General features: G+C 35.9%; 1 protein-coding gene and 1 pseudogene across 3 annotated transcripts in view; one reads left to right on the top strand and one right to left on the bottom strand.

Moving 5' to 3' along the window:
• The window catches only part of LOC149572837 (zinc transporter), a 148,549-nt gene extending 134,146 nt beyond the window's left edge, over positions 1 to 14,403 (bottom strand). For all 3 annotated transcript variants that reach the window (XR_016359985.1, XR_016359986.1, XM_089813912.1), the window contains exon 1: positions 14,165 to 14,403. Coding sequence is in view for 1 of the 3 variants with exons in the window: in XM_089813912.1 (XP_089670038.1) it covers positions 14,165 to 14,259 (95 nt within the window). In the remaining 2 variants the exon portion in view is untranslated. The remainder of the gene's footprint in view (positions 1 to 14,164) is intronic.
• LOC149572838 (heterodimeric geranylgeranyl pyrophosphate synthase large subunit 1, chloroplastic-like) lies at positions 8,814 to 9,722 on the top strand (annotated as a pseudogene).
• Positions 14,404 to 15,745: the final 1,342 nt, after the last annotated feature.

The raw sequence follows: 15,745 nt of genomic DNA, 5'->3' as shown, positions 1-15,745 counted from the left end.
TTGAAGAATTGAATATTTTATTTACCGGCTAATTTGTCGCATTGTGATATTGCTATCAGGATTTAACTGTGTAATTTTTGAGCCAAACTCATTGACCCATGTTTCATGAGTAGTGATTCAACACGAATCCATCTCTCATGAGAATAAATGGAACACTTAGCACTCATTGGATCTAGGTGATGCTCACAAAGGTGAAGCACCGAGACTTCTCGAGAGGTCATTCCCAGTACTACTACAGCTTGAGCACGCCTAAGGGATGGGTGACCTCCCGGGAAGTCTCGGTGCTTCACCTTTGTGAGCATCACCTAGATCCAATAAGTGCTAAGAGTTCCATTTATTCTCATGAGAGATGGATTTGTGTTGAATCGCTATTCATGAAACATGGGTCAATGTGTTTGACTCAAATACTACACAGTGAAATCTTGAAAGCAATATCACAACTTGACTTGCTGTGGAAATTATTTCCTACTTATTAATTTGTCGTAGTTGGTACTGATTATTTGGAATTGATTTTTGGGACAAAGTCATTAGTTCACTTAAATAGTTTAAGTGACTTCTCAATTTGCTCTTTGGTGAGAATTTGGATTTTGCTTCAAACTTGATTAGAGATAATCACATTTACTCTCATTGTGTTTGATTCACACGTCGGATATTTGTGAGGAGCAGCTCATTACAATTGTGCCAATATTGCTCCGCTTTGTCGAAGTACTCGTCCATTTTTGTTGGGTTTCGAGAATTTGCTCTTCATTTTGGGTTTTTCTCTGTTTGGTGTGAGGTAGGGCATGTCTTTGTTTTTTAATTACTATGTTTAAATGCATGAAATCAATTGGATTAGTTGAAAGGGCTGAGAATTAATATTCCCCCACGTTTTTGCTGGATTTCTCTACTCGGTTGGGTGTGTATGAACACATGTTTATAGCTTGCGGTATGGGGTTTTTGAATTGTTACATTGCCCAAATTTATGTGTGCCCAAAAATGAGAATTTATTGTAGAAATGTGATGTTAGGTGCCTATAGGAAATGAGTTCTAATTTTGTGAGAATTTATGATGTTTGATTTTTGGGCGCTTCTAAGTTCACCTCATGTTGCATGCCACTGAGAACTTGTAGGCCGCCATATTTCGCGTGATTGATCTATTGGAGGTTGTAGTACTCCAACTTTATAATTAGATTGTGGAAATGAAATAGCTTGAGGACCTTTTTGAATAATTGATATTGTCATCCAAATCTACCAATTTTGCATTAAACTTTCGTTGTTCACACTTTGCCCGATCTTGCAGGAATTTGAGAATTTGGTTGCTTTTGGGCTTTGTGAGTATTCCTCGTGTTCTAACGAAATGTGTGATGGATTCCATAAGGATCCATGCTCTTGGCAAAGAGGCCAATTGAATGATTTTCTAGGTTAACTTTAACCGCATGCGAGAATGCGATAGCCTTTGAAATATAACTATCTTGTTCATTTTTCGCATCCTCGCGACTTGAAAAGTCTTATCTATTTTTCCACCCGTGATGTTGCGGTAACCATTTTGAGTTTAGCTTTCACCTTGTTCGCAATTTCGCGACTTAAGATTTTAACTCTCCTTTTAACTATGTGATGTTGAGATGACTATCCAAGGTTACTGTTCGCAACTTCGCAAGTTAGAATCCTTTAACTGCATTAATATCTGCGATAACCATTTGGTTTATGCTTGTGTTTACTTAGCTAGCTTGCCTTGAGTGTTTTAGAGTGGAATTGTCCTTTAATCATTGCATGTGTGCTTGTTTTTGCTTTTGTTGTTTTTGTCCTTGGTCTAGACCATGTTAACAATGCTTCTTATGTATGTCCTTGTGTAGATCAAGTTGACAATACTTGGGTCATATCATCCTCGTGTAGACTGAGTGTACGAATCCCTAATTATCATTATTGGTGTAAACCAAGTATATAAAGTGTTGTTTACCATCCTTGGAGTAGACTGAGTACATGAAATGCCTTGTGTATATCCTCAATGTAGACGAAGTGGACAAGCCTCTTGTTTGGTCTTTGTCCCTTGATGTTGAGCCATAGGACTAGGCACAATTGAGTGGACATGGGCAATAGCTCCTTATGTTGACCCCAACCCACTAGTGGCCACATAGGTTGTATCAAAGAATTTCTTAAAACATGAACCATAATAAACTATACTGGGTATAAAAACTAAACAAGATTAATTACTTCTGTGGAAACCATTGAATCTTTGAATATCATACATGACCCAAGCATGAGCATAGAAAAGGATATGGATATCAATGAATCCTCAAACTTCATGAGTGATCCAAGCATGAGAGTAGATAGTGAAGACCATTGAATCATTACAATCATGGGACACCTATGTGTGGGGTAGATGAATGTGCCTCAAATTTCAGTATTGATCCATACAGGTAAGATACCCCTATGGTTGGTACTCTTGTGTTATCTAGGTCCATTAGCAATGAGTACCACCTTGATGTGTTGTGTTGTGGTATCATGATAGTGCCTTGGATGTTAGTCCACCTGTTGAGTGTTCTCAATGTATCTTTATATTCTACATCTATGTATATTGCATTGGGTCACTACATCTCTATATGAGATTGCATTTGCCTAGCATGTGTGCTGGCATGAAATATTAATTGATGCAATTGAGTGATTATGGCCTCAGCTATTTGGTACTCCTTAGTGTGGAACTAGATGCTTAATAGTCGTGCGATGGAGTTGACTTAAGTTTTGGCCTTTGTTTCTTGTGTTTTTGGCCAAATCATGAAAATATTTCTTTCTCATTCAACATTTGTATAGATCAACATTTTCGTAGCCTAAATGAACGTTTCTAACTCAAGGGTCTAAGACTTATCTGTCTCAAAAGTTTGCCAGACAAAATCGGCATTTGCAGAACTAGCATCTACACTTAAAGCAATGTATATGCCGAGTTTAATTTTCCATCCAGTTTTGAAAGCCGAATGGGATGCTTATACTTTTGGGTTGGTTTCCAAAAGGTCCTCAGATGTTTATCCTGAATTCTCGACATGATTTCAGCCCTAGGTTCATAAAATGTAACATTAAGTATAAGTTCTTACATACGTCTTATGTACTTTCACAATGTTTGAATGTGGTTTCAATTTCATAGGAGTTAGAATAAAGATTCTAGATTTTGATATAGCATGGTCCTCATGTGGCAACTTGAATGTGTCTTGCTATTCTTGTTGAGTAATTGGAGTTGTCTTGGAACCTTTGATTGTAATCTTAAGTCTCTACTTATGCACGATCATTTGGGGATGATTGTGTGTCTTATTGTTTATGCTTATGGTTAATTGGCAATTAACATGTATGTTTAACTAGGTTAGGAACATTTACTTTGGGCTTAAAATGAACATTAGTTAGATGGAGTTGAGGATGAAATTAATGCCCTTGTTGAGCCATGTGTTTTTTCTAGCTTATCCTTTTGTGATCTATAGACGTTGTCTAAATCCTTGTAGGGTAGTCTCCTTAACATGTTTTCTCCATTCCAAGTATGTGATTTTTTTGTCTTGGAACCTTTGGAAGTGTTGGTTATTCTTCCACTTGTGCACGATCGTGTGATGATTGTGATGTATTCTCTTGCATGTCGTATCTGCTTATTTTTACAGTTATGTCATGCAAATAGTCACATGATGTAAATTCCATGTTTTAAAAAAGATAAATTGTTAAGTGCATATTTAACCCCTTTATTCAAAGAGTTCCTTGGTGGGGCATCACATTCTTCACCAAAGTCCACCACACATTCAGAAGAATCCTATAACCTTGCCCATTGTCCATGTTTCATAATACATAACCCAATTAAACTTGCACTCCCATCTCTACCAACCACCCTCACACATCAATTCTTCCAAAATTCTCCATCACCCAATGAACCTTACTTTTTTTATGAATTTCACACTTATTCACCTTACACATCTCCAATTCAATGGTTCTTTGGGTAACCAATACCACATTGATAATTCAAAAAAACATTGGTACCAAGTCAAAGTTACTAAAGACTTGTCTCGCGTGCCCTATTGGAAACAATGTTTATTTAGCTAGCTAAAATCAAATAAATGTATTCTCCTATTTATTTGAGTAAATTTATTTTAATTAAATAAATTCATTATTCCTTTTGTATTTAAATACTATCCTCTCAATATATTAATTTATTTTAATTTATGATTCCTCCATCTCTTTTATTTAAATAAATTTTATTTATTTAATTCCTTCTACTTGGCTAATATTCTTCTAAACCCATTTGGATTAAATTTAATTTAATTAAAATTTTTTCATATTCATAAATCCTTGTCTACACCGCAATCCTCTTCTCAATTATTGATTAAAGTGCAATTAATTTTTTCTTATCTCTAATCATGTGCACAATCACCTTTTCCAAGGTGATCCTCTCTCAATGTTTTTTCTCCTCGAATCATTTTAAATTCTTCTGTTTTTCCAAGAGGGTGGAATCTTCAACTTTTGCAAAGTTTTTCCTCTTAATCCTAGCCACTCATTGGTTTTGCCTCATAAGCTTAGTCACTGATTCCTTTTGCCTCGTACTCTTAGGGTTCCTTTTTTGCCTCTTAATCCTAGCTGCTAGTTCTTTTTTTTCCCTCTAATGTCTCTTAATCTTATTGCTTCATTCTTTTTCCTTTTAATCTCAACCATTCATTTCTTTCCATATTCTATAAGAGGTATCTCTTTCATTTGTAGGCTGAGAATCAATTAATAGATCATTGACATTTGCACACTTTGAGCACTTAAGAACTTAGCACACTAGCATTCAAGAGTTAGTATCTTAGCATTTCCAATTACATAGCATAGTAGTTGCATTTTCATTCTTAGCTTTCAATTTTTGCATGGTAAGCCTTTCAAGGAATATGGGAACCCTTTTAAGAATGCTATATCAAACAAAAGCTTTTAGTATGCCTCTTTCACTTATCCTTTTTTTGGGTCATTAACCACAACTCTTCTTGCACTTTCCTGAGCTAGCCTTTTGTGTCGAACCCTCATCTTCTGACCATCTTATTTTCTATCAAAACCTTCAAGTAGTTGCCAGCCATGATGCCTTCTGGTTTTCACCATCTTATTTTTTATCAAAACCTTCAAGTAGTTGCCTGCCATAATGCCCATTGCCATAATCCCTTCACATATTGTTTCAACCATTATACCTCTCACCACTGCTACATGGATCAACCCCTCAATCACTTTCTTATAGCTGAAGTAGATTACACTGTTCTTCCTTGCTATGTACTTGCTCAATTATCCTTACAGTTTCTCACCTTAATCTTTCCTGGCCACTTTCCTTCGCTCTTTGCTCACAATTGCTCCTCTCTACTAATGCCTCCCACCTTCCCAAAACTTCACCACCTACACTCACATACCCATTTTCAACACATTCTCGTATTCTTTGTCATGTCACCAAATCTGATCCACCAATGAATTCCTCCCTACTATTGCCAACTTCAATTGAAACCCTACTCTCTAATTGCATGCTGAAAATTATAAAAGTATCACAAATGTGGAAAGTGTTCCCCTCTTACTCATTGGTTGTTGATGACACATTGCTATTTGGTATTTCGAAATATGAATAAGCATTGTCCATGTCAAAAACTCTTTCAATCTACTGCTAGATTTCAGGACAAACAATAGATAAAGGTAAATCCACAAAATTTATTCTTCAAAATGCCTATTTTGACCAAGCATAAAAAATTCTAAGTCATTTTAATGAGGCTGAAGCCCAAGCAACCTTGCAAGCAGTAAATGGCAAAACGTTTGTCAGCAGAGAAGGTTAATTTAGAAGGAGATTCATTCATTATGTTAATTCACTTATGAAATGAGAGTCTTTGGAGTGGACAGTAAGTAAATTTATAGTATCAGCTTGTAATATTTTTTATTCCTTTAGAGATTTCAAAATCTCGCATGTTTTAAGGATGGGTAATGAGGTGGAAGACGTTTTATTCAAGAGTGTAGTCTTATTAGACGGTGGGGCATCGGACAAAGTGGGGGAAGATTTGTGTGATTGGGATGTAAAGGGTGAGATCACCTGTACACCGGAATATCTCCGGTGACATCAATTAGCTCTTTCCCACTTCATAAATTGAGATCAAACGAGGTAAATGATGTTTTCTGATCTGGGTATTTGAGTTTTAGGGCGTTTAATCCTTTTTGGAGATTTGTTTGAGTGTTTGCAAGGGTTTGTGAACTTTCCCAGTACTGGCCGTACATTTCCAGTCACCTGGGGATTTACATTTTGGATTATATCTCCAAAAATAAGACATACTTCCTTCTGGCTATAGGTCCATCTATTTGACACAGATGAGCGACTCCTTTTAATATGTATTTTGATAGTTTGAGGTGACTTCCGATTTTACCAAGAACATTGCCATTTGGCTGGGCTGTACAGCTCCTCGTTGTGGCATGTGGGCTTAAGGAAGCAAAAACTATATTAAGTGACTTCAATAATCTTCTGTTGAAGTCATCTAGGCCTATAAAGAAGGAATAAGGAAGTGGGAAGCAGTTTAGAGGGCAGAAATAGTTACAAGAAATTAATTGCCAAATCAACCATAACATTTCCAGCACCTTTGGTGCATGTGCAGAGATTTTCTGAGTGTCATTCAGACGATAGGAGTGTGGGAGGGTTCATTGCAGACTTATCTCCAGTTAGGTACTTTCTACTGAAGGTTGATAAGAAGAAAGGATTAAGTTTTTGCCCAGCAGTCCTGTAGTTTGGAGGGCATCAATTTGTGTTATTGCTGATCACTATTGCCTGGAACCTGCCTTCATCTATCCATATTTCAGGTCTGCATGTTGTAATTTTTCTTATTTTCATACCATACGTATTGAGCTTAATGGAGTGTTTATGGTGAACTACTTGTTTTTAAATGCATATCAGTTCACTCAATCTTTCCAATGCAATATCTTCTATTTCTGCTCCTCTCTAATGGTGAATAATATATGAAACAATTAACAAACTTTTTAATCTTTTGCTTCTGGATTTGATTGTGTTCGTTTTTTTAGCATCAACGTTTCGGATCACACTCTGTGATCCATCATCAGGATGAGAGAATGCAAGAATGCAAGGATGTTCGTTTTTTTAGCATCAATGTTTCGGATCACACTTTTTCATTCTTGCATTCTCTCATCCTGATGATGGATCACAGAGTGTGATCCGAAACGTTGATGCTAAAAAACCGAACACAATCAAATGAAGCAAAAGATTAAAAAGTCTAATGGATTGTGGAAACCTAATCAGATTAATTAACAAACTATTAAAGTAATATTTTATTATTTAATGGCCATTTACGAACATTTGGTTAGTATTTAGTTTCTTTAGTTAGTTTCTATTTTGGACTTCAGTTTACGTTTGTTTCATTTGAAAACATCGTAATGTAACTGCCTCTACAATGTAACTTTGTTTTTATAATCAATCATAAAATTATCAGTACATGGTACCAGAGCAGGTTTGAATTTTTTGCATATACCCTTTTCAATAAAAATTTGAGGAAACTCCAAAAAGTTTTCTGAGCAATCGAGTGATTCTTGTTGTGGGTCTCTGATCATAGTTTTTTTCCAGCATTCAACATGTTGTTTTCAGGATTGAAGGTTTTTTCAAATATTCGCCCCCATCTGGTTTTTTTCAAAACTTGCAAACATTCTCCAAAAATTACATCAGGGTTATATTACATATTTGTCTTTCATTTTTGCCAAATAGAATTACACCGGAGGCAAATTATTTCTTTCAACATGTAATAAAGCAAATTGGAAGGAATTTTAACTTTACCAAACAATCCTGCAGTAGTCAAGTTTTCAAGAAAACGGCTTTTAAGACTGAAATTCCTCCGTATACTACATGGGGGTTAAAGGTTGGTAGCTGCAAGAGATATACTAATTACCTGCAATAGTGCTCTTTCATACACTCGTGTTTGAAAATATGAAGAGACATGCATTTGGAAATATGAAGAGACACATTTAGAAAATGAAGAGATTTCCGGTTATAATATAAGGAGCCTCTCGGCTCAAGTCTTGAGGAGTTACATTTTTCAGGAGCCTTGGCATTGTCTATATAATATTTCATTGCTTTGTGTGAGTGAATGCTTGCTGAGTTGGATTAATGTATAAAGCAACTACAGATAGTCTATGGAGTCAACTCTGATATATGTAATAAGTTGAAGAGTTTACAGTTTTCAGTTGGAAGCATTGTACTCAGACTTCTATTATTCAATAAAAGAGATAGTTTTGGGTGTGATTGGGTGTTTTTCCTCTCAAGTTGGAAGGTTTTCCTAGGATAAATACTGTATCTTATTGCTTCTTTTCTGATGTTTTTCAAAACATTAACATGGTATCAGAACCAGATTCAAGCAAGATCTAGTTCAGATTTGTTCAAGCGGCAAAGTTGTTTGAGGAAATCATTTTTTTCACATCAAGAAGGGAGGACATTTTTTGTTCTATGTGTGTGTTTTGAAGATGGGTCCCCAAATCAGAGAATGGTGGCCGACACTGGCAATCAACCCAAATTCTAATTATGCTTAAGAATGGGGTTGCATAGTGTATTGGATGTTTCAGATTTGAACTTCGGGAGTGGTAATCAAATTTATCAATCTTTCAACAATAGAAGGAGATGAGAAGGAGATGAATATGGAGATCGATTGGAGATTTTGGGGCACCTCATCAGAATTTTCACGGGGAGAATAAAGTTCATGAAATTATTTTCTGTGACAAAGAATCTATTCGTTCTTAAGAGTGGAGCCATGTATAGCTATTGGTGTCATTTTGAATAGGTTGAAACTCAGGGTGATTGCATGGACACATCATGTGGTAACCCAATTAATGAAAAAAAAATTCCGAGTCTGAAGTCGTTTACAAGTTGTGAACGAAAACGAGAAACAAAATGAAGATAAGGTTGTCACATTTGAACATTTCATGGTCACCAAGGTTGATGTCATCAATGAGGCCCTAGACAAGTGTGTAAGCCTCAGGTACCCTGAAAAACAACACGAAGCATGAGGTACTCTCTCCTAGCTGAGTGAAAATACATTAAACCCATTTTTTGCCTTGCTGCTTTTGAGCTCGTTGGTGGATCTACAGACTCAACTATGCCAGATACTTGTGCAGTAGAGATTATTCACATCATGCCACTTAATCATGAAGGTAAATATAAGATTTATTGATATCCAACGAGTGACCACAAACAGGTCAAAGTGATTGAGGAAAACATACAAATCAGAAGGTTTTTGGTGAGGATGTTGTTGTGTTGGCAGGGGATGGACTATCGGCATTTGCATTTGAGCATATTACCTCCAGCATGAAAGAGGTTGAGGCAGGTAAGGTGTTGAGGTTTATTTCTGAGTTAGGCAAGGCAATTAGTTCAGAAGGGCTAGTTGTAGGACAGGTTTTGGATATTAACAATGGGGGTGTTCCTAATGTGGGTTTTGACCTGCTTGAGTTCATTCATGTACGTAAAATGGCTGCTTTATTGGAAGTGTCTGTAGTGATTGGTGCAATCTGAAGAACAAATTGAGAGGCTGAGGATGTTTGCAAGTCATCTCATTCCAGGTTGTTGATGACATTCTTGATGTTACCAAGTCATCTCAAGAGCTTGGGAAGACTGTTGGTAGGGATCTTGTGGCCGATAAAGTTGCATATCCTAAATTATTAGGTCTTGAAAAGTCAACAAAGTTTGTTGAAGAACTGAACAGACAAGCCAAAGATCAGCTATTGAAGACTAAGTATTTTTGAAGATGTTTGTTGCTAGTTGTAGGCAAGAATTTGCAGACAATGGTATTGTATCTAGATATGACTGCAATCTGTGGGTTATTTCTTTGCATTGAGTTAGAGATTCAGAGGCAGCTTGAGCGACAGATGGGAAGTGCCAAGTCCTTTGTAGAGGATCAGCAAGCTCATGAAGCAGTGTGGCTTTGAAAGCTCCTTCTTTGGTTGAACATTGGAGTCAATTGTAATTTATTGTGATAATCTAAGCTGTGAGAATGTTGCCCTTGCTGAGAGGGGGTCTTTGTTGAGAGAGAGTGCCAGTATCAATTACTCTTATTATGTGCTATAATGCATTTTTCTTTGAGAGGGAGAATTTTGAGGTGAAAGCTCTTGTAGTGCATTTTTCTATGAAAGGGAGAAATTTGAGGTGAAAGCCCTTGTAATGCATTTTTCTCTGAAAAGGAGAAATTTGAGGTGAAAGCCCTTGTAATGCATTTTTCTCTAAGACAGAGAAATTTAAGGTAAAAGACATTGTGATACATTTTGAGAACGAAATTTGATGTGAAAGCCCTTGTAATGCATTTTTATTTGAGACATAGAAATTTGAGGTGAAAGCCCTTGTTGGTCTTTCCATTCATGGGAGTAGCCATAGTGGAGGTCATGTTGAGAGACTGCATGATGACATCAGGTTGAGTGAATCTGTGATGAGAGTTTGTGTTTTCACACACGAGAGTAACCATGGTGAACATCATGTTGAGCGACTCTATGATTCATTCACATTGAGAGATTCCTTCACAATGGGTGTAGCCATTGTGACTGTCGTGTTGCGAGACTCCATGACATGACAATCTGAGAATGATATCTCCTTTGCTAAGAGGGAGTTGAAAGTTTGGTAGTTGCAGGAGATATCTTGATTACCAGTAATGGTGCTCTTCTATATACTCACATTTAGAAATATGAAGAGACGCGCATTTGGAAAATGAAGAGACTTCCGGTTATAATATAAAGCCTCTCTTGGTTCAAGTCTTGAGGAGATACGTTGTTTAAGAGCCCCACCATTGTATATATAATATACCGTTGCTTTGTGTGAGTGAATGTTTGTTGAGTTAGGTTATTCTATATAGCAACTGTAGATAGTCTATGGAGTCAATTTTGGTATATGTAATGAGTCGAAGAGTTTGCAGTATTCAGTTGGAAGCATTGTACTCAGACCTCTATTATTTAATAAAAGAAATATTTTTGGGTATGACTGGTATTTTCCCCTCAAGGTGGAGGGTTTTCCGAAGATTAATACTGTGTCTTATTGTTTGTTTTCTGATTGTTTGTTGTTTATCTTAAATTCTGGTCAAAACATTAACAACGAGGACATGGGGTTAGGAATTGAAAATAAGCTTTGGAATAAAGTGGGGCTGGAAATAAGCACCAACTTGTTATTGCAGAAATGCTATGTGGCTCCACAAGTTTTTTTCCCTCCTTTTTACTTGCTTCCAATTTTTCTCTAAAATTTAACTGCAAAAATACTATTACTAATTTTATTTTAAAAATAGAATTTAAGATGACTTCTTTAAAATAAGCAACCAAATTAAATATCCATGGAGTCACTGGCTCCACAAATTGCTCCTTACAAAGATAATTGTTGGCCAAGATAAGCTAAGCAGTTGCATGGGAGCTGGCCTAGTGTTTCTGTAGACCATTTTGACATAGGCAAATAGAGAACTAGATCTTTGTTACATTGAGCTCTGACATGTCAATAGCACCCTAAGTCCAAAAAACTGAAAACGTACACAAAAAGGCTTCCTTGCATATAGCATATTCATAAACAAGCATCTGCAAAACTGACCCATTGGCAGGTCTGGGAATATGTGTAAAGAGCTACGGTAAGTCCATAAAACTATCTTGAAATCAACGGCTGAAAATCAGGCAAATGAGAAATATCTAGAACAAATGCCCTTAATAAATGTTTATGGAAAACAAAGACAACAATGAAGATGGATATTGTGAGTTTCTGTCGAATGGTGAATATAAGTAAGAAATGCAACAATGAAGATGGATGCTGCAAATTTATGGCCAATGGTAAATACAAGTAAGAAATGAATGAATGAAGATTTTTAATGATGTCCACAAGACTGATCAGTCTAAGGGACCATGGATCACACTTAAACTGACTCCATATTCTTTTCCATGTCTGATCTCCTGCTATGAATATTGACAATCAAACTAGCAATCTGCCTGATTATATCCTCCTCAAATAGATTGTGAATGTTGTCAGCCTTCGAGATGATTTTGTACTGAGCCTAGATGTCTTCGTAGATTGTGCACTCAATGATAAAGTGTCATTCAGTCTCAATCACAACTGTCTTGCAGAACCTGCAAGTCCTCTCTTCCTACTCCTCTTTGGGCCTTTTCCATTTATCTGTCTCACATCTGAGATGATGTGAACCTGTCATCAATTGAGTCACTAACACCCTATACTTCCCTTTAATAGCTGCCCCTAAGTAAGCTTTATCACCATGTTCATAGGTGTATGGGAGCTGGCCTAGTGTTTCTGTAGAACATTTTGACATAGGCAAATAGAGAACTAGATCTTTGTTACATTGAGCTCTGACATGTCAATAGCACCCCAAGTCCAAAAAACTGAAAACGTACACAAAAAGGCTTCCTTGCATATAGCATATTCATAAACAGGCATCTGCAAAACTGACCTATTGACAGGTCTGGGAATATATGTAAAGAGCTAGGGTAAGTCCATAAAACTATCTTGAATCAACGGTTGAAAATCAGGCAAATGAGAAATATCTAGAAGAAATGCCCTTAATAAATGTTTATGGAAAACAAAGACAACAATGAAGATGGATGTTGCGAGTTTCTGTCGAATGGTAAATATAAGTAAGAAATGCAACAAAAGATGGATGCTGTGAATTTATGGCCAATGGTAAATACAAGTAAGAAATGAATGAATGAAGATTTTTAATGATGTCCACGAGACTGATCAGTCTAAGGGACCATGGATCACATTCTTAAACTGACTCCATATTCTTTTCCATATCTGATCTCCTGCTATGAATCTTGACAATCAAACTAGCAATCTGCCCGATTATATCCTCCTCAAATAAATTGTGAATGTTGTCAGCCTTCAAGATGATTTTGTACTGAGCCTAGATGTCTTCATAGATTGTGCACTCAATGATAACGTGCCATTCAGTCTCAATCGCAACTGTCTTGCAGAACCTGCAAGTCCTCTCTTCCTACTCCTCTTTGGGCCTTTTCCATTTATCCGTCTCACATCTGAGATGATGTGAACCTGTCATCAATTGAGTTACTAACACCCTATACTTCCCTTTAATAGCGGCCCCTAAGTAAGCTTTATCACCATGTTCATAGGTTGGTTGAACACTTTGATATAGTGAGCATTTTCTGACCCATATGATTAATCCATGTGGCAGTCTGAAATTTTGCTATGGCAACAACATCTTTATTTCCACACTAGTAATAGGACATTCCTGTAACTTAGTGTTCCATATGCTCAACCACTTAATGTTTTGTTTCATCCAGGTTTTCTTCCTACAATCGAAACCCTCTTTCATCGTAATTTTGGCCCATGGTTATCCATGTTAACCAATGATGTCAATGAGCTTCTGAATACAAGTTGATGAAATCAGAAGTGGGTGAGAATATTTATCAAGGTAAGTGAGGATTCTTGATAACAAATCAAGAAGTGAGCGAGCTCGGAAATGTCTTTTGAAGACTCCAACAAAACGTGCATCCTCTGTAAGTCTTCACAAGGAGAAACAAACGCAGGACTCTAGATTGTACTCTTAATTATTCGAGCATAGAACTCCACGATGTCGTTTCAAGTTAATTTAAGAAAATGTGTTCTTTTTCAGAATCATTTTAAACTGGTCTTACTTCCAGATGAAGTCAATTTTATAACTAAATTGGAGCTCATAAGCTATTTGATAATGGGGGAAATCTATCTTGACCTCAGCATAACTGTTTTTAAAAATGGAAAATGAAAGGTTGATTTAGCCGTACATATCTAACAGCACAAATCAATCATATTACCCACAGTGTAATGTCTCAAACTGCAGCACAGCAATGTTTTTAACATAATTGGTTTGTTCGCTTCTTCACCAAATTTATCGCCCAAGCAAAATTAGGATATGATACTCGCACAATTTGAATGTCATTCACAAATCTAACTGAAGTTTAATGATAACATACATTGCTCCTTAAACACTGCACGCCTTTGGTTAAATGAGGCTTAACCTTTCATTTTGTACATCATTAAGCATGAAAGAATTAAAAAACTCAATGGAACGACAAACAACGCTTTTCAGTTGACGTACTGAACAATATGCAGAGGCAATGTACGAAAGCACAAAAAGATTAAAAATTACAACGAAAAAGGACTCGCGAAACGATTCCCAAGAAGAATTTTTTACGACGAAGTAATATAACAGAGTCGCTACCCGTAAACAGCAGATCCATAACGTTGTTTTCTTAAGAGCATCCGCCCCTCCGCAGAGATCGCGCCATTTTCCAGAGATTCTCCGGGGGACATCATTTTCAAACTCACGCCCTAACTTCAAATAAATTCGTTTACAGGGGACTCTCCACCTATCAGGTCAGGGATTTTATTTTTCATGGAAATACACCATTCGACCCTTCTTGATGTGATTGCTTAAACGATTTTATCACTCACGTGGGGGCTCGTAAAACTACTCGGCCGGTATTCAATTTTTCATAAGAGCTCAGTATGAAAAGTTTAAAATTTGTAAATAGTTTTTTAAGTCTGGAAATTTTTTAGGAGTTACTTTTAGATAGTTTATAAGATTTTTCAAAAATAGATAAATGATATGTGATGACATAATCTTTTATGTCGATAGTAAAAAAATTAGTATTGTATTAAGGATAATTAAAATTTTAAAAGAAGAGATTGTAATTTTTATTGTATTTTATTCTAAGTATTTTAAAATCGGTTGCATTAGATTTTTTGTACACTCAAAATGGGTTGGCAAAGTAAGTTTCTTAGAGTTGTTTCTTTATTTTACTATTCATTGTACTTGTTGTCACATAACAATGGGCTAGTAATAAGCACTAAGGAATTTAAGCCTTCGATACTAAGCATTATATTGAAGAAAGATATGATTTGTTGACTTGATATATATGCACTACACATGGTATTAAGATGTTTATCCTCCACACTAAAAGAAACCCTTTATAAGATTTTAACCGGAATGAAAATAAATTGGCATGTGGACGAAAAATAGGGCTTTAAGAAAAAGAAAATTGAATTACACCTAGGTTAATTATAAGGTTTCAACACCCAAAAAAAAAAAGTACATATCAACCACAAAAGAATTAAACGATAACCAATAATATCTGAAATGTCCATCCATGTAAATAAATATAAGAATCAACATGTTATTAAATGAGTGTGGTCAATAACATAATTATGAACATATCCTATTGAGAAGATTTTAGAAGGGGTTTCCAACAAAATTATGACCTACAAAATATATTCTCATCTTAAACATCTATGAATAGTGAAACTTCCCTATCCTAGCAAGGGGATGAGATGAGTAATGCAAGGCATATTAGTTTATGGAACAAATCAAAACATGTTAATCCATTAGAGTCATGATGAAGGCATGTGATCATCGCTTGACTTGAGAGAATTTTTCATCATGAAATAAAAGGATATGTGATAAATGTTTTTTTTCATTAACAATAGTTTAATGAAATAGAGAGTATATTTTGAGGAGCACCAACTCTAAATAGTATCAACAAGTATCATTCATCAAAATAAGAAAGATGAAGAGTCTATAGCTACATCACATACATAAGCTACTATAGGACAAAAAAGATTAAGGGAAATTAATATTATGCTCTAATGAAACCATTACTAAATTCACTTATATCACTATCATAGGTGCTAAGTGGAGGTGAAGTTAGATTGGGATATATTTCTAAACATGTAAGTTGTTTTCTTGTTTTCATCTTATCAATGCCTTCACATTCAATTGATTTTTTAAGGATCCTCTTGTCCT

The sequence above is a fragment of the Cupressus sempervirens genome, chromosome 2, assembly GCF_028749045.1.
Source record: "Cupressus sempervirens isolate cs-2001-9-10 chromosome 2, ASM2874904v1, whole genome shotgun sequence".
NCBI classification, from domain to species: Eukaryota; Viridiplantae; Streptophyta; class Pinopsida; order Cupressales; family Cupressaceae; genus Cupressus; species Cupressus sempervirens.
Note: the sequence above shows the minus strand (reverse complement) of the source record. Positions and strands in the feature narration are given on the sequence as shown.